This window comes from Neovison vison, chromosome 2 (assembly GCF_020171115.1).
Source record: "Neovison vison isolate M4711 chromosome 2, ASM_NN_V1, whole genome shotgun sequence".
In the NCBI taxonomy this organism is placed as follows: Eukaryota; Metazoa; Chordata; class Mammalia; order Carnivora; family Mustelidae; genus Neogale; species Neogale vison.
In genome coordinates this window covers 64,896,063-64,916,264 of record NC_058092.1, presented here as the reverse complement: position 1 = coordinate 64,916,264, position 20,202 = coordinate 64,896,063, and the positions used below count along the sequence as shown (strand labels likewise).

The 20,202-nt window shown below is 35.7% G+C and overlaps 1 protein-coding gene across 1 annotated transcript in view; it reads left to right on the top strand.

Moving 5' to 3' along the window:
• Window positions 1-20,202, top strand: part of PIGK (phosphatidylinositol glycan anchor biosynthesis class K) — a 132,671-nt gene that overhangs the window by 51,386 nt on the left and 61,083 nt on the right. Inside the window, exon 9 of the mRNA XM_044238490.1 lies at window positions 3,107-3,279. Coding sequence (XP_044094425.1) covers window positions 3,107-3,279 — 173 coding nt within the window. The remainder of the gene's footprint in view (window positions 1-3,106; window positions 3,280-20,202) is intronic.

The window sequence follows — 20,202 nt, the reverse complement described above, 5'->3', positions numbered from 1 at the left end:
TTGTCTACCATTACTTTTACTATGTTTCTTATTTATTCCCATTTTATTCTTTTTTCTTACTTATTCCCATTCTTATTTATTCCCATTTTTAATTATATATTGTACATCTGTCTACCATTACTTTTACTATGTTTCTTATTTAATACGTGACATACTGTCTTCAAAATTTACAATATATGCACCTCACACTTCAAATGTCTAATGGATTTTTTAAAAAAAATAACTTCTTTGAAATCATATAGGAAAGACTGAAGAAACTTATTTTTTATGTGTTTATTTTATCCCACAATTGCTGTACAGTTTTAATAAACATTCCTCACTAATATCTTATTCCCTACTTCTGTTTTTTTAATTGAATGATGGTTATTTTAATCTTGTTCGGTAAGAATGATCCACTTCTTTGAAGTTAAATATTCTATTGATTCAATATATCTTAAGATGTTGTGGAATAATACCTATTCTGTTGGATTATGTGTGTATAGGGAATTTGTTGGGTATCAGCTATATTCAGAGTACAATATTAGGAGCTTCGTGGGCAGCAACATTAGAAAAGGTGGTCCTTGCCCACTTAAAAATTTATAGTGTTATTGGTAACAGCTGAAAAGCACATTTATAGAGTATCACCTATTAAATGAAATCTTTGGATCCTCCAGGTAATTTTATTTTTTTGTATAACTGTTGCTATGTACCTTTAAGATGCTTTTAGTATTGTACTGTAATTGTTTATATTTGTGACATTCCCTTGAGGCTTTGAGGTTCTTAAGTAAGAAGTAAATGGACCATCGTCTATGCTTCTCACTACCTACAGAATTGAATTATGGTACCTGGTATATTTATAGTTCTCAGTGAATATTTGTAATGAATGGAAGGACGTGACAACCATGCACATTTGTATGGTTCCTTTAAATATAATGAGTTTGGTTTACAATTTTTCTTGAGAGAGGTAGATTTTTGGGTTTGAAAGAAGCAAAATATAGCATATTCTAGGAAAATGGAATACGTGCAGAGGCATGGAAGTCGGAATCCTTGTCTTCAGTAGTAAGCATATAATCTGGCTAGAGTGTGAGGATTCTGTAAATAAAGGAGATTATTAGAAATTAATGTTGCTGAGGCTAAGCAAATCATATTGATAGGATAAAATATCTTGAAGGAAGAATAACTTCACAGAAAGTGGAAGTATACTCATTTTAGCAGCAGAGAAGATAATATTTTTTATCTTATTCTCAAGCTCATTTGCCTGTGCTTTTCCTATTGGTACTTAAGAAAGCCCACCAAGTTGCTGGCTCAGACAGGAATGCCTTCAGTATGTATAGGACTTCAATCTTTGTGTATTTTGTTTTATCTTTTACTATGTTTCTTCAACCTTCTATCTGTATTGTCCTTCCTGTTTGGCATTTTTCTTTCTAAAGTAAGTTTGGCATTTTACTCTCTCCCCATCCTTTTTGCCTTCACTGCCTCTTTATATTCTGATCTCTTCTTTGTATTTCCTTTTATTGTTTTCCTAAATCGGGAAGCTATTGTGATATTAGGCCAGTGACTTAATCTTTTTGAGCTTTAGTTTTAAGTAGAGATAATAATCTTAATATACCTCACAGTTGCTAGTAGTTTAAATCAGAGTATCTATAAATTGCTTCACACAGTAATTGGATCACTAGTTTCATAAATTCTAGCTGCTCTGCCCTTCCCCACCCATCTCCCATCATATTGGTAATTATCTGTATATATCATCTTGTCTCCATAGGTGGACAAGTACTGTGGGCTGTAGGCCCTTACTGCAGTCTTGTCATGGTTTTCTTCGTATATTCTGTGCTTTTGCCAAACTAGGTTATTTGCCTTACACATCTTTGCAGCTGCTCCTTAAGAATGTTATTTCCCGGGCACCTGGGTGGCTCAGTGGGTTAAGCCGCTGCCTTCGGCTCAGGTCATGATCTCAGGGTCCTGAGATCGAGGCCCGCATCGGGCTCTCTGCTCGGCAGGGAGCCTGCTTCCTCCTCTCTCTCTGCCTGCCTCTCTGCCTGCTTGTGATCTCTCTCTGTCAAATAAATAAATAAAATCTTAAAAAAAAAAAAAAGAATGTTATTTCCCATATGTAATCTCCCTTTTCCTTCAGAATGTAGCTTAAATCCCACTCTTTCTTTTTTCTTATCCTCAGACTATGAGAAGTTTATCCTTTTCTGAAGTAGGACCTGTCACCTTTTTTCCCCTACCTCTCTATGTTTATTCATCTCTGACTTGACTTAATTAAGGCCTTGAAGATAGGACCATGTTCTGTCAACTTTTGTATCCTTTGTGGAAGTAACAGTATGAAATATACGTAGTAGATGTTTTATCTGCTTTGCTGAGTGAATGACTATGTTTATCCCTGGTAATTCACTGATGTGGAATATCGGGGATATGATTAACATAGACATTTTCATGAGACCTGTGTGAGATCTCTGTGAAGTTAAGGTTTTTCAGGCTATATTCTTTGAGGACTAGAGTGTCTGGAGGTGCTTTGGATTTATTTTCATTATGGCTAAACTAAGAAATTTGCCGCCCACTGAGATGAATGTAGATGCAGAAAAAAAGCAACTTTTTTCATAGTATTACATATAAATTCTTGGTAAATTTAAAAGTTCAAAATATATTTTGTAGCATATGATCCAAAAAGTGCATGTTTTTTTTCCCCTCCCTGGTCTGCTTCCCTTTTTGTCACCTGCTCTAATGTCTGTATAGCTTTCTTAGAATATCAAGTACTACTGTAGCAAAGAAACTTTAATCTTTAAAATCAGAAGCTTCTTTAGATTGGGAGAGCTTTAAAAATACTCTATAGGCAGGGTGCCTGGGTGGATTAGTCATTTGAGCATCTGATCCTAGTTTTGGCTTAGGTCAGGATCTTGGGGTCATGGGATTGTGCACCATCTTGGGCTCCATGCTTGGCGGGGAGTCTGCTTAGGATTCTCTGCCTCTCCCTCTGCCCCTTCCCCTCCTCAGTCACTCACTCTCTCTCTCTTATAGATAAATAAATCATTAAAAAAATACACTAGTCTACTATACTGTGTTATTGAATTGATAAAAGTTGTATGTATATGTGTGTATTTATTATTGTTATATGTATGCTTTTCAGTTTCAGGTATGTCCTAGAAGTCTCTGTGTGTCTACCCCTGGACATCGCACTGACCTTTTTCAGAGGGATCCTAAAAATGTCCTGATAACTGATTTTTTTGGAAGTGTACGGAAAGTGGAAATTACAACAGAGACTATAAGTTTGCAACCAGATTTAGAAATCATGGAAAGCAGGTATTTATCTTGAATTATTATTTTCTTAGAATATTCTAGTCTCATGATTTATAAATTTTTATGTAACATGATGTTACATAATATTGAGATGAATCTTGGTGTTTCTTAATAAAACTACACATTTCTACCCAATCTTCATTTTAGGTAGGCCCTATGCTTTTCAGGTTTATGGGCAAAAGCTATAAATATTAGGTGGAAGCTATGATCATGATTAGGATTATGTTATAGTTCCAAAATACAGTGTTCATAGTAGTGATTTGAGGGTTGCTCAAAAGACCTAAAACTTTCTTTGTAACTGGCTGAGAGCCATACTTTTCATTAGTGGAGGTATGTATAATGGTTCAGAAGACCTTTGTGAAAGGGCAGATATGTGAATGTTTCAAACATTAGTACTCTAATGAGTATATATGCTTTGACCTATTGCAGTAGAATGGGTTACCTGAAGTGACATTGAATCAGGAAGTTGGCAGCTGGGCGTTTAGAGTGTAATAAGGGCCCTAGGAATCCGGCAGATGTAAGACAGATAAACATAAAAAGGGAAGCGAGTGCCAAAAGTCATATTTCAAATACGTATTTCAGACTGTAAAACAGTGCTTCCATGTTCAGAATTTCTGTGGGTTCCAGCAATCTGGTTACTTCTCTGACTGCCATATATTTTGGTTCCTACAGTCTGGGTCGTTTATGAGCCTGGGTCAGCGGTATCTCTGGCTTTTCTCTAGTTTTATATTCTGTTAATCTGGAACAATTTATCTGGAGCTATTGTAAATTTGGAGCGACCCTCTCATCAATAGGTGCCACTGTTTCTGCTTTATTTGGGAGCTCTTGGTAATTCATTAGGGAAAGGGTGGGAGGTATACGCCAGATACTCCTCTCTTGGGGAGTAGATGGTGTGAGTGTGCAGTGAGTGTGCGTGCATGCACACATGTGTAGATGTGTATACAGATGTGTACGAGAGAGTGCAAAGCCGGGAGAAAGGGAGATTGAGAAAAATTAATTGATTTGGGGTATGTGAATTTTGGAAATATGTGTAATGTTTCATTTACATTTTTCTCCTGTAAACATTTTTAAAGGCAAAATACTTTGTTAGGGTTCAGTAGTGTGTCATTTTATAGCCTCTTTCTTGAAACAGATGTTGTGTTTTACTAGCATTAAACTGTGGTGTTATTTGTGATTATCTAATGCTATCTATTGGAAACTCATACTCCTATGAACTTTTCTGGACTGGTAACTGGCAACATAAATTACTCTCAGTTTTGAAAATTTCAAAGACTTGTGTAATTGAGCTTATAAATGTTTTAGAGATAAAAAACTAGCACAAAATGCATCTTTTTTGAAGATTTAAAGTTGATGTTATTATTAATCATTCTATTCTGGATATTCAAAGCCTTGGACCTTTTCTTTTCCATTTCCTATCGATATTGGCTTCAGAATTTTTATTTTTATTTTTTTTTCCTTTGGCTTCAGAATTTTTTTTTTTTAAAGATTTTATTTATTTATTTGACAGACAGAGATCACAAGCAGGCAGACAGGCAGGCAGAGAGAGGGAGAGGAGGAAGCAGGCTCCCTGCAGAGCAGAGAGCCTGATGCGGGACTCGATCCCAGGACCCTGAGATCATGACCCGAGCCGAAGGCAGCGGCTTAACCCACTGAGCCACCCAGGCGCCCAGGCTTCAGAATTTTTAAAAGACATTTTTAGAAGACATCAGATGACATTCTACAGTAGTATCAGTTTTATTTATCTTATTATATTTTATTTCTTAAGATTTTATTTATTTATTTGAGAGAGAGAGACAGAGCATGAACAGGAGGTAGGAGACAGAGGGAGAGGGAGAAGCAGACTCTCCACTGAGCTCGATCCCAGGACCCTGAGATCATGACCTGAGCTGAAAGCAGATGCTTAACCAACTGAGCCACCTAGGTGCCCTTATTTGTTATTTTAAATACTGAATTTCAGATTGCCCTTGTAAAATAGCTAAACCTAATTTAATACTTAGCAACTAAAATTGAAATATGTCTTTTACCAATTTTATTTTGTAATTTTCCTTGAATTTAAGCCTATGAGATTGTAAGATACATCTTCTCTTAACCATATAAACATTGCATTAATTTACTTTAAAAGGCTGGGACCATCTTTTTTTTTATTATTTTTTAAGATTTTATTTATTTATTTGACAGAGAGAGATCACAAGCAGGCAGAGAGGCAGGCAGAGAGAGAAAGGAGGAAGCAGGCTCACCGCTAAGCAGAGATCCCGATGTGGGGCTCGATCCCAGGACCCTGGGATCATGACCTGAGCTGAAGGCAGAGGCTTTTTAATCCACTGGGGCACCTAGGCGCCCCTGGGACCATCTTTATACTTCTGACTTATTTTCTGTTCTCTCCTTTTAACACAATATTAAATATGCAGTAAGTATACATAAAAATGATTTCAGTGGAATCTGATGGGTTTCATTATATATTCTGGAAGAGTGGAATTTTGTCTCATAAATTATCTGCATGTATTAGTTCCAGAGCAGAAACTGTTGGTGCTGAAAATTATCTTAATTTATCTTTAATCAAGGAGAAAATTTTGAGCATCAGAGCCAGACCAGGCACAGTTGAATTATAGCACCCTCTAGTGTTTATAAATAAATTTTATTTAGAATATTGTGTACAGATGGTTTCGTGATTCCCTGGTATAAGTTTTTCAGTTAATTTAAGAGAATTAAGTTTCCAGCATGATTCAGGAATTTTTAAGTGGATGCTATCAGTGTTGTATGTAGGTGGTATTTATATGCAAATAAAATGGCAATCAGATATTTGTTTAGAGAAAATTACATTCATGAGAGGCCAGATAACACAAAAATATTTTATTAAGAAAATTATGGGTTTGGGGTGCCTGGGTAGCTGAGTAGGTTAAGCCTCTGCCTTCGGCTCAGGTCATGATCTCAGGGTCTTGGGATCGAGTCCCACATTGGGCTCTGCTCAGCAGTGAGCCTGCTTCCCCCCTCTCTCTGCCTGCTGCTTGTGATCTCTCTCTCTGTCAAATAAAAAAAAAAATGAAAGAAAGAAAATTATGGGTTAGAATATATATGTATTTTTCAGATCTTAGGTTAAAAATGTCAATACAGTCACTATTACTAAAATTGGCAATTATGCTTTTAAAAAGACTACCATTTACATGTTAGGAAAACAATGGAGTTGTTCATATTTCATATTTTGCATAAGTATACTAGACTAAACTCAGATATGATGGGGAACCTTACTTAGAGAGGGAGAGACAGAGCATGAACAGGAGGTAGGAGACAGAGGGAGAGGGAGAAGCAGACTCTCCACTGAGCTTCTCCACTGAGTGGAGAGACTCTCCACTCTCTCTCTTACAATAAAATTGACATTATAATATGATATTGTTATGTGTCTTCTGAAACAGATATTAAGGTACAGTCATGAAGTTAATGACAACACTTTGTTTCTGCAGGTGTCTTTGTAGTTGTGTGATTAATTTATTTGCAAGAACAGATGGCACAAAATAAGGATTGATTGCAGGAAGTTTCGCTTTTGTAACTTGATTCTACAGTGCTTCATTTGAGTATACATAGATTGGCTTTTGATAAATAAGTAGACAATAGCCTGTGCTCCTGAAGGAGTTGGGCTTTTTAGAATCTAGTGATAAGTCCATATTAGCATCACTCAGATTACCAGTTTTGTGCCCTTACTGTATGAAGGAAAGAGCCCCTAACTTGTGGATGTCAAAAGATAGGCACATTTTAGTGTTACAAAATGTAGAAATCTAAGTTTAGTAGGCATTGCCCAAGAAAAAAGGGAATCCAGGACAGTATTAACTTACCTAGTCTGACTTTTGCTTTAGGCTCTAAATTTGGGCACTTGATTCTATTTATGAATGTTTTGTTGCTGTAATTTTATTGTTATACTAGAATTTCTTTCTCTTTTGAGGCAGTCTTTAGCAATCGAATTTTTTTTGAGTCTAGCAGGAAATTTGAGACTGGACTTTTTTCCTACAGATTTCTTACAGACCTCCAACAGAGGGGTAGAGTATGGCCTCCTCAAGGTCAGTTTATGTTTTGAACACCAGAACAGGCCTCTTTAAAGGGCTTGTTAAACAAGTCCCCACCACAGGTAGATCAAAGATCAGACAGTTGCTGCCACAGTCATAATATTTTGAGCTCTTTCTATGTGCTTCATGCTTTATATGACACATTAGCTAGAACTGTTGAGTTGTAAATAATGGGATCTAGCCTGAGCTATGTTATTTCCTTAAGGATATTTGTTATACAGATAATAATGTGTTTTATGGATCCCAGGGACTGACCCCAAGAGGGGCCTGGAAATAGGAACCAGATGTCAATCAGAAGCAGAGGCAGCACTTTCTCCATTTCCCTGTTGTTTTAGTCTTTTCTTCTTCTGCTGCTCTGGCCGTTTGTGGTGCAGAATGTGTACACACCACTGCTCTAGAGATTTATATCTCTTCTGTTGATGATAAAGCACAGATAGACAATGAACTTGCTCATTCCCGATTCCAGGTTTCCTGGAGTCATCATCATTGGCCAGCTTGGGTCAGGTATCCACTTTTGGTCCAGCTGGGCAGTAGTGGGGTCGTATGACACAAAATCAGGGCTTCTGGGGAACCCACCTTATGTGTATAAGTCCCCAAAAGGGTCTTGAGAGCTAGGCAGATATCCTTTATATTAATCTCATTTTAATTCACTTGATAACTTTATGAGGCAGATATAATTTCCTCATTTTTTAAATGAGTAAACTGTGGCTGAGAAAGGTTAGGAAACTTGCCTAAAGTCACACATCTAACAAACGGTGAAGCCAAGATATGTATCTAGGAATGCCTCATACTTCTAAGAACTACATATTCTTATTTTATTCTCTTATAATTTACCTTGAGCTACTTGACTTGCTTTCTTTTTAAAGCATATAAAATATAAATGATAGCTCAATGAATTTTCCCAAAACTCTACTTCTCATGTAATCACCAGAAAAAGAAATAGAATAATGCTGGAAGCTCCCAAACCCCTGTGCCCTTCCCAATCTCTGTCTTCTCACTCCCTATCAAAGTTAAACACTGTCCTAACTTTTATGGAATTTACTTTCTTGCTTTTCATTTTATATCATTTAAGTGTGTATCCCTAAACATTATGTTTTGATTCTTTTCCTAATACTGTGTTTTTGGAATTCATTTATATTGTGTGCAGTTGTAGTTTGTTCAACTGTTGAAAACAAGTGTTTTGAATTTTTAAAAATTGAGGTATAATTTATTTACAGTAAAATCACCCTTTTTAGTATATAGTTCTGAGTTTTGGCAAATGTATACAGCTAGATAATCGCCTTGCTCATCCATCACCACAAGAAATTTCCTTATGTCCCTTTCTGCCCTTACTCATATCCCTGGAAACCACTGATCTCTTCTCTATTCCCATGGTTTTACCTTTCCAAACTGCTATATAGATGGAATCCTATTCTGTACCCTTTTGAGTCTGGCTTCTTGTATTAGCATAATGGATTTCAAGTTCATCCCTGTTGTCACATGTATCCGTAGTTTGTGTTCCTCTTTATTGCTATATGCTCTTCAGCAATAAAGAGGAACACAGACTACAGATAGGTGGGATTCAGGTTAGCCATTCACCAGTTGAAAGACGTTTGTTTTTGCCCACCAGTTTTTGGCAATTATAAATAAAGCCACTATAAACAATTACATACAAACATAAGTTTTCATTTTACTTGAATGAAATACCCATCAGGAGGTTTGCTGTGTCATACGGTAGCACATGCTTAACTTTCTAAGAAACTTTCAAACTATTTTCCATTAGTCTCTGTACCATTTTGCATTCCCACAAATAATGTTCAACATCATTAATTACACATGGTATTGTCTGTTTAATTTTAACTCTTCTAGTAGGTATGTAGAAATATCATTATGATTTTAATTTGCATGTCCCTAATGACTGAGGATGTTGAACATCATTCCATGTGCTTATTAGTAATTCATTTTTTCACGAAGTGTCTGTTCAAGTCTGCTGAGTTTTGAAAAATTGGGTATTTGCTTTCTTCCTAATTATAAGATTTCTTTGCACATTTTGGATACAAGTTTTTTTGTCAGATACATGAATTGCAAATGTTTTTCTTAGTCTTTGTCTTTCCTTTTCTATCCTTTATATCTTTTGAAGAACAAGAGATTTAATGTTGATGAAGTTCATTTATCAATATTTTCTCTTATGCTTAATGTCCTTCATGCAAGGAATCTTAATCTAATTCAAGGTCACAAAGACTTTATTTTATTGTCTTCTAGAAGTTTTATAGTATTAGCTTTTATGTTTAGGCTATGCTTTACTTTTAAGTTTCGAGTGGAGTGTTAAACAGGAGTTGAGTTCATTTTTTCCATACTATATCCAGTTATTCCAGCACCATGTATTGAAAAGATTGAATTCCTTACTGGATTATATTGTCATCTTTGTAAAAAGTCACCGATCACCATATATGTGAGTCTATTTCTAGGCTCTATTCTGTTGTATTGAACTACATATCTTTACACTAAGTTTTGACATCAGTTTATATACACCATACAACCAGTTTTTCAAGGTTCTTTTGACTCTTCTAGATCCTTTGTGTTTCCATGTAAATTTTAGAACCAGTTTGTCAGTTTCTTTTCTTATTTGTAAGGGAGTGTGGGAAGGACAGAAGGAGAGGGAGAGAAAGACTCTTAAGCAGGCCTTGCCCAGAGCAGAGCCCAATGTAGGGCTCAATCTCAAGCTGAGCCGAAGTCAAGAGTTGGCTCTTTAAAAAAATATTTTATTTATTTATTTGACAGAGAGAGAGAGACTGCAAGTAGGCAGAGAGGCAGGCAAAGGCCGGGGGTGGGGGTGGGTAGCAGGCTCCCTGCTGAGCAGAGAGCCGGATGTGGGCCTCCATCCCAGGACCCTGAGATCATGATCTAAGCCAAAGACAGAGGCATAACCCACTGAGCCACCCAGGTGCCCAAGAGTTGGATGTTTAACCCACTGAGCCACCCAGGTTTGTCAGTTTCTTTAAAAAAAAAAAAAAAAAACTGCTAAGATTTTGTTTGGGATTGGATTGACTCTACATTAATTTGATGAGTGTGGATACCTTAACAATATTGAATCCTCTGATCCCTAAACATACCTCTACATTTATTTAGAATTCCAATAGTTTCTGTCTGTATTATTTAACAGTTTCTGTGTAGATGTTTCCTACCCCTTTCATTAAATTTATTCCTAGCTGTCTTTGTTTCTGATGCTGTTTTAAGTGATATTTTAAAAATTTACTTTTCATTTGTTGCTTAACTACAGAAGGACAATTTTTATATTTAAAAATTTATTTATTTATTTGTTTGTTCATTTATTTATTTATTTATTTATTATTTTTTTTTACATTTATATTCAGAGATTTTTTTTTCCAATTTATTTATTTTCAGAAAAACAGTATTCATTATTTTTTCACCACACCCAGTGCTCCATGCAAGCTGTGCCCTCTATAATACCCACCACCTGGTACCCCAACCTCCCACCCCCCCGCCACTTCAAACCCCTCAGACTGTTTTTCAGAGTCCATAGTCTCTCATGGTTCATCTCCCCTTCCAATTTACCCAAAAGCACATACCCTCCCCAATGTCCATAACCTTCCCCCCTTCTCCCAACCCCCCTCCCCCCAGCAACCCACAGTTTGTTTCGTGAGATTAAGAGTCACTTATGGTTTGTCTCCCTCCCTATCCCATCTTGTTTCATGGATTCTTCTCCTACCCACTTAAGCCCCCATGTTGCATCACCACTCCCTTATATCAGGGAGATCATATGATAGTTGTGTTTCTCCGCTTGACTTATTTCGCTAAGCATGATACGCTCTAGTTCCATCCATGTTGTCGCAAATGGCAAGATTTCGTTTCTTTTGATGGCTGCATAGTATTCCATTGTGTATATATACCACATCTTCTTGATCCATTCATCTGTTGATGGACATCTAGGTTCTTTCCATAGTTTTGGAATTCATTTATATTGTTTTATAACAATATAAATGTTATATTCATTTATATAGTAGTTTGGCTATTTATATTCATTTATATAGTAGTTTGGCTATTGTGGACATTGCTGCTATAAACATTCGGGTGCACGTGCCCCTTTGGATCACTACGTTTGTATCTTTAGGGTAAATTCCCAGTAGTGCAATTGCTGGGTCATAGGGCAGTTCTATTTTCAACATTTTGAGGAATCTCCATGCTGTTTTCCAGAGTGGTTGCACCAGCTTGCATTCCCACCAACAGTGTAGGAGGGTTCCCCTTTCTCCGCATCCTCGCCAGCATCTGTCATTTCCTGACTTGTTGATTTTAGCCATTCTGACTGGTGTGAGGTGATATCTCATTGTGGTTTTGATTTGTATTTCCCTGATGCCGAGTGATATGGAGCACTTTTTCATGTGTCTGTTGGCCATCTGGATGTCTTCTTGGCAGAAACGTCTGTTCATGTCCTCTGCCCATTTCTTGATTGGATTATTTGTTCTTTGGGTGTTGAGTTTGTTAAGTTCTTTATAGATTTTGGACACTAGTCCTTTATCTGATATGTCGTTTGCAAATATCTTCTCCCATTCTGTCAGTTGTCTTTTGGTTTTGTTAACTGTTTCCTTTGCTGTGCAAAAGCTTTTGATTTTGATGAAATCCCAAAAGTTCATTTTTGCCCTTGCTTCCCTTGCCTTTGTCGATGTTCCTAGGAAGATGTTGCTGCGGCTGAGGTCGAAGAGGTTGCTGCCTGTGTTCTCCTCAAGGATTTTGATGGATTCCTTTCTCACATTGAGGTCCTTAATCCATTTTGAATCTATTTTTGTGTGTGGTGTAAGGAAATGGTCCAATTTCATTTTTCTGCACGTGGCTGTCCAATTTTCCCAACACCATTTATTGAAGAGGCTGTCTTTTTTCCATTGGACATTCTTTCCTGCTTTGTCAAAGATTAGTTGACCATAGAGTTTAGGGTCTATTTCTGGGCTCTCTATTCTGTTCCATTGGTCTATGTGTCTGTCAGGATATAAGATCAATGCACAGAAATCAGTTGCACTTCTCTACACCAACAACAAGACAGAAGAAAGAGAAATTAAGGAGTCAATCCCATTTACAATTGCACCCCAAACCATAAGATACCTAGGAATAAACCTAACCAAAGAGGCTAAGAATCTATACTCAGAAAACTATAAAGTACTCATGAAAGAAATTGAGGAAGACACAAAGAAATGGAAAAATGTTCCATGCTCCTGGATTGGAAGAATAAATATTGTGAAAATGTCTATGCTACCTAAAACAATCTACACATTTAATGCAATTCCTATCAAAGTACCATCCATCTTTTTCAAAGAAATGGAACAAATAATTTTAAAATTTATATGGAACCAGAAAAGACCTCGAATAGCCAAAGGGATATTGAAAAACAAAGCCAAAGTTGGTGGCATCACAATTCCGGACTTCAAGCTTTATTACAAAGCTGTTTATTTATTTTTGAGAGAGAGTGAAAACACGAGCAGGGGAGAGGGGCAGAGGGAAAAGCAGATTCCCAGCTGAGTAGGGAGCCTGATGTGTGATCAATCTCAACCTGATCCAAAGGTAGACGCTTAACCAACTGGGCTACCCAGGCACCCTAATTAAATTTTATATTGACTGTATTCTGGAATCTCATTGAATTTGGGTGTTGATCAGATCAAACCCAGTCAAAATTGTAGCAGGCTTTTTTGTAGAGATTGACAAAATGATTCCAAAATTTATATGGAAATATAAAGGACCTATTTTAGTATTTCTTATATTACATGAATTCTAGTCTATATTATGTTTACTAGGAAATAAGATGAAAATTTAAATATACACATTTAGTAGAGTCATCTGTTTTGGAGCTGGGCAAAATAGACTGAAGAATGTGAAACTTTGTGATCAAATAATTCACTGAATATTGCTCATAGAAATTATAAGATGATTATGAAACCTTATGAACCATAGGTTTATCAAAATGGTTCAAGCAGACAGGATTTCTTTCCGCCATTCTGCATACCAGTATATTTTTTCAAAGTGATTAACTTAGTCATTAATATGATTCTATATTATCGTAAGCATCTTATTGGCCCATTTATTTTATGTTGTTATTTATAGTTGTTAGTCACTACAGTCATTCAGGAACTCATTAAATTAGAATTTCAGAGCATAAATTAGATGCGATTATTTGATTTATAAAGACAAAACTGATAATTTAATTATCCTTCTTGTCAGTTTGCATACATTAAAGTTTTTATTGTTATAATTTTATTTTATTTTTTTAAAAGATTTTATTTATTTATTTGACAGAGATCACAAGTAGTCAGAGAGGCAGGCAGAGAGAGAGGGGGAAGCAGGCTCCCCGCTGAGCAGGGAGCCCGACATGGGGCTCGATCCCAGGACCCCGAGATCATGACCTGAGCCAAAGGCAGAGGCTTCACCCACTGAGCCACCCAGGTGCCCCATTGTTACAGTTTTAAATAATACGTTGATCATTCCGTGGATAGTTTTTTTTTAAGCAATTTATTTGACTACCTACAATTAAACAAAAACATCCATTGAGTTGGTTTATGACTTTTAAGAAACCGGTGTATAGGTATATAGCAGAATATAGTATTGTATCCCTTTGTTTAAATAAAACCTCTCTGAATAGAAATTAGTAAATACTATGTTTCCTAGGGATACTGATTTTCAGCTAATGTTTATTAATGTTTAAAACTGATCAAAACAAAGTTAATTTTAATTTAAACACTAAACATATAGGACCTAAAAAATGTAAATTGAAAAAATTTTTAAATGATTTAGTATCATTTATAAAATAGAACAGTGGGGGCTCCTGGGTGGCTCAGTCAGTTAAGTGTCTGCCTTTGGCTCCAGACATGATCTCAGGGTCCTGGGATTGAGCCCCACAAAGGGCTCTCTGCTCAGTGGGGAGCCTGCTTCTCCCTATACTCGTGTTCTCTACTCATGCTGCTCTCTATTTCTCTCACTCTCAAATAGATAAATAAATAAATAATCTAAAAAATAAAAACGAGATAAAATAAAATAGAACATTAGAACTTAATCTGTCAGGCTGGCTAGGGAATAAGGTTATGAATTACTTTGGGAAAGTAGATTGTGGGATCTTAAAGGTTTAACTCTTTGATTCTATGTTCTGCGACTCTCTTGGTCTCCTTATGAATTGTAATATTGTTGCTCTATTCCACTAAATTAAGCTTTAGAGTCTCAAATGAGTTAAATCAACTTAATGTCTGTTGTCTGACTAGAGTATATTATAGCACAATAACCAAATTCCAGTCAATTCATTGGAATCAGTCAGCTCCTGAATTTAGAACATTTGTCTTGTTTGTACTGTGGACAGACCACATGAGTTCTTTGATTCTCAACTTCCTTATCTGTTAATGGGAATAATAGCTCTACTTTATAAGGTTATTAAGAGAGTTAATTTTTATTTTTCTTGTAAAGTTCTTAGTTCTGTGCTCAAATATAATAAAGTGCTTAATGAGTGTTACACATTAGTGAGAGAACAGATCACAAATATTGATAAGAATTATTGCTAGAATTCTATTTTTAATGTATTTTTTACCATTTGCAAAAATTATCTATACTACTTTTATTAATCTAGTACTACAAAGTACTTATTTTATAACTGTGGGTTTCTTATTTGGAGTACTACGGAGAATTGGGAATTTGTTTTTTACCAGAAGATGGCAGTAGAATTACATGTCTGTACGTATAGAACAGTTTTATTTTTTTAATGCTGAAGATTGGAGTAGTTTTTATCTTCAAATAAATTATGATATTGTTTCTTCATACCAGTGACAGGAGAAAAAGACTTGATATTGAATTTCAGGTTAAAAAAAGGATGATAAAAATTTTCTCTATATGTAAGTTGTCTTGCTTTAATAACATTGAATTTTTAAAAAATAGGTAAATAAAAGATCTTTTTGAATTGCTACTGTTCTGGTATATTTCTAGTATATGATTAAATACTTTATCAAGAAATTCTTTAAGGGGCACCTGGGTGGCTCAGTGGGTTAAAGACTGCCTTCAGCTCGGGTCATGATCCCAGGATCCTGGGATCAAGCCTACATTGGGCTCTCTGCTCAGCAGGGAGCCTGTTTCCTCCTCTCTCTGCCTGCTTGTGATCTCTGTCTGTCGACTAAATAAATAAAATCTTAAAAAAAAAAAAGAAAGAAAAATTCTTTAAGAAATTGAGGGGTCATAAAAAATCTTAAGATGTATTTGAAGATCAATTATGATTAATTAGTAATAGAGATAGAGCAGTTTTCATTTATAATTGATCAGTGGGGAAAACTGGATTCAATATTTTAAAAATTGTTTTATATATAATACTTTAGGGTTGTGGCTATTAGGTAAAAGCAAGAGGCAGAAGACATTTATATTAATAATATAACTCTGTGATCCCCGTTTCAGAAATTGCCATTTTTATTGAAATCATGGTATGCCTTGTTACCTGGTCTTCAAGTATTCTACAGGTGAAGTATTGCCAATTTTACCTTCTAATGCTAGAAGGAACCTTTAAGGCAAACTGATGTAGTAGAAAGAGTAGGGAGGTGAATGGACTTGCATTCAAATTCTGGTTTAGTTCTCTGCTTTTGTCTTCAGGCACATTATTTAATCTCTCTGAAACTTATGTATTTTATCTCTGAAAAGGCCATCTACTCTGTCGCCCCAGAGTTTTTGTGAAAATTGGGGATAATGTGTATAAAAACGAGCATACTTTGTCAGTGCCTTTTTTAAGAGTATAGCATGTAAAACGCAGGGCAGCCATACTGATGTCTCTCTCCCAGTACAGAAGGTAAAGTGGGATTGTTATCATCTTTATTTGCTGTACTATAGAGCACTGTTTGTGTGGCTTGGTTTGTATTTTTATCAGGCAGGCTACATATTGCTCATTGGCAGGAATTGTTAGCTTGGTCTTCCCATATTTGTGTAATTGGTTTTTAAAAAATATTTTATTTATTTATTTATTTATTTATTTGACACAGAAAGAGAGACAGAGGGAGAGGGAGCACAAGCAGGGGGAGAGCAGGCAGAGGGAGAAGGAGAAGCAGGTTCTCCACTGAACAAGGAGCCTGATGTGGGGCTGGATCCTAGGACCTGGGATCATGACCACAGTTAAAGGCAGACGCTTAACCGACTGAGCCACCCAGGCACACCTGTAACTGATTAAAAAAAAAAAACAAACTCTATTTCAGTACTTTATGCTTATTTCATTGTGTTTTTATCTTAACAATAATTATCTTTAAATATTAGCTCATTGTTGTAGCCTATCAGTCTTTTAGAACACTCATTCTGATTTGATAATGTTAGTGTTAAACTGTATAGATTTTACTGTGTGGGGAAAATGAATGTGGTAAGGAACCAGGGCTGTGAGTTCTTTGCCAGCAATATTCTTCATAACTGATAGCAATTTTGGGGCATGGCTGTTAAATTTATTAGAATATTATTATTTTCTCAGGAGTAATTAATTGGTAATTAGAGATTTCATAATTATCTTTTAAAATAAAGCCAAAAATGTACCTAAAAACTGTAAGTAAAATCATTTGTTTTTATTAAACTAATATAATAAATATTATTTAAAGTATATTTTTCTTTTTTCATTTTTTAGAGGGAGTGGTTAGAGGGAAAGGGAAAGAGAGAACCTTAAGCAGGCTCCATGCCCAGTGTAGAGCCTGACATGGGACTCCATCTCACAACTCTTGAGATCATGACCTGAGTGGACACTTAACTGACTAAGCCACCCAGGTGCCCCTAAACTATCTGTGTGCGTGTGTATATATGTATGTATGCATTTTCTGTATATTTAGTAGATAAACTCCTGTAAGGTAGCAGGTAATAAAAAATGCTGATTTCAAAATTAATTTCTCATAAAAATAAAAAATAGGAAATGGAAAACATTTGATTTTGTCTTGGTAGTATAAATAGTAATTAAATATTTATGTGAGAAAGGGAATGTACTATGTTTCTTCATGAAACAAACATTAATAATTTTCATTTGAGCTGCAGACAACATTAATCTAACAGTGACTAGTTCTGTTATTTCTCCATTTTTGTTTGAGATTCAGGTATATAAACTTCTTGTCATACTCAGTGATAGTCTGGACTTTGTCCTTTCTTTGTCTATAAAATTGTCACATATTATTCTGAAAGCACTTATGCCAGAGAAAGCACACATATTGTTATAGAATATTTTTTCAGTGAGATTGATCAACCTCATTCTAACTTCGATATTAAGAGTCTTTCTTTGTTCTTCTTCTATTGGGATAAGCTTCTAATGTTAACTGATGTTTTCTAGTATGATTTCTCAAAAGTGAAAAACAAATGAAAATTAATGAAATAGAAGAGTTCAAAGGATATGATCTCAAAATATGTGAATTTGTCACCTGATCGTGAGTGTGGATGCTGGCTGAGAATTACTTTTCTTCTCACTGAGTAGTAGTGGACCTAGTTTAATGGGTATGAATAATAGTAAGAGATTCAGATACTTGGTAAGCAGTTTAAGCTGATTTGTATTAAAATTAGTATATCTAGGGGTGCCTGGGTGGCTCAGTGGGTTAAAGCCTCTGCCTTCGGCTCAGGTCATGATCCCAGGGTCCTGGGATCGAGCCCTGCATCGGGCTCTTTGCTCAGCAGGGATCCTGCTTCCTCCTCCTCTCTCTCTGCCTGCCTCTCAGCCTACTTGTACTCTCTGCCTGTCAAAAAAAAAAAAAAATTAGTATATCTAGTTTTTTTAAATGTTTATTCTTTTTTTTTTAAGATTTTATTTATTTATTTGACAGAGATCACAAGTAGTCAGAGAAGCAGACAGAGGGAGAGGAGGAAGCAGGCTCCCTGCTGAGCAGAGAGCCTGATGCAGGGCTCGATTCCAGGACCCTGGGATCATGACCTGAGCCGAAGGCAGAGACTTTAACCCACTGAGCTACCCAGGCGCCTCTAAATGTTTATTCTTATACCAAATATATGAATATTAAGTGTGTGTATGTTGAGAGATGGGGTAAGAACATAGTATTTTACCTTTCTGTTAGGTGACTTAAGGACTGCATGCTGTAGGATAGTCTTTTGCACTTTTGCTATAAGGTACTAAGATAGGTACTAATGAGCTTTATGGTGAGACAATTATGAGTATTAGCAATCTGTGGTCTAGAAATACTCCCTCAGTTTCTGTTGCTTCCAATACAAGGAGTTGTTGACTGTTTTAATTGCTTTGCATAAACATGACAAGGACATTTAAATTTGGTATCAAATAATTGGGAGAGCTCTAATTTATGTTTTAAAAATTTTTCATGGTGATTTCTTTTTAGCATGCTAAAACTGTAATATGTCTTCTCAGTCATAGAAAAGGATTAAAAATTTTTGTATGACTTCAGTGTTATGGGTATTTTTTTTTCTTTCTAACTTGTTGAAAATTAGGCATAATAAAACCTTGAATATCCAGAAATTAGGTAACTTCTAGTAATAAAGAGTACATGAAATGTGCCATAGTTGGCTTTGAATATGAGAAATCCCATTTTGCCTTAGATGTAAAAACACAACTTGACTTTAATGGCCTTTGGCATTCAGAGTTGGAAATTTCATCAGAAGGAGACATTTCTCAATAAAAGAATACCCTGTAATATTCAGAATTAGATACATTTCACTTTCCTCAGAATAAGAAATGAATATAAATGAGTTAGAAAGGTGGTTTGAAGTTAATAATAAAGAACAATCAATTGATTTCAGTTTCAGAATTGTTGCTGACTGCATTTTTCTGAAAAAACTGATGTTATAAAATACTGAGATGCTCAGTAAATTACAAAAAAAACCTATGAAACTACAAAAAACACACTTTTAAATACATAGGAAAGCTACAAGGCTACAAAGAAAGTAGTTGCATGGAAACAACACAGTTTGTGTTGGAAGGCATTTCTGGCTTTTTCCAGACTGAACTAGAGCTGGTGGTATTTCCTTATTCAGTGGAGATGCTGCACAGGTTCAGTTCTGTATATACTGTTTCTAGGTAGTAGCAATTGGTGTTCCAAAAATGCACCTTCCCTAGGAATTTGGCAACAAGCTCAGATTCTTTTCTCCCTTTTTTTCTAGGCCTACTTAGACTTACTATAAAAAGTATCAGTGATTTGAATCCTTCTCCTATAGCCAACCAGTGATGTGTCCAGGTACACCCTAATCCATGCATGCCTTTAAAGGAACCATGCTTTATCTTGCTGCAGGCCCTTTTATCTCTGAGGCAGAAAGTATATAAAAGCCTATTGCTGAATAGTGGCTCCCAGTAGGCAGCTCCACTTTCCTCAGTGAAAGGAAAATCTGTTGAGGAGTATGTATAAGAAGCTAAAAGTAAATTTAAGGTGAGGCTCCCCTAAATGATAATTCCTGATATTAGAAATCTGGATTTTTGAATTAGAATGGCTTTCTTTGAGAGTAAGGACAAAAAGCAGTGGGTCTATTTGTGGGTAGTTAGGCTCAAGAAAATAACTCAGCTTAAAATTGGTTTCCCAGCTAAACTATGGTTAAAGAATGAACAAAGAATAAGAACATTTTCAAACATATAGAAACTGAGAGTATTTTGAATCAATACACATAAACAACATCTAAAGCAGATGTGCTTTTTGAAGAAGGCCAAGGAGCTGGAGAAGTCTGAGTGGAAGGAAGAATGCTGAGCTTATTGATTAGTAAAAATGGTAGGAGATTTAACAAAAATGGAGTATGTTTTATCATTATAATGACAATAATGATGACAATTGGGTAAATAAGATAAATCAAAGCACTAACGTATTTAACAATAATAATACGTAAGGAGAGGAGAAAGTGATGGGTTTTAAAGTATTCTGAGGTTTTTTTCAAGGGGGAGAAGAGTAGTAAGTTTTAATAGCTTTAGATA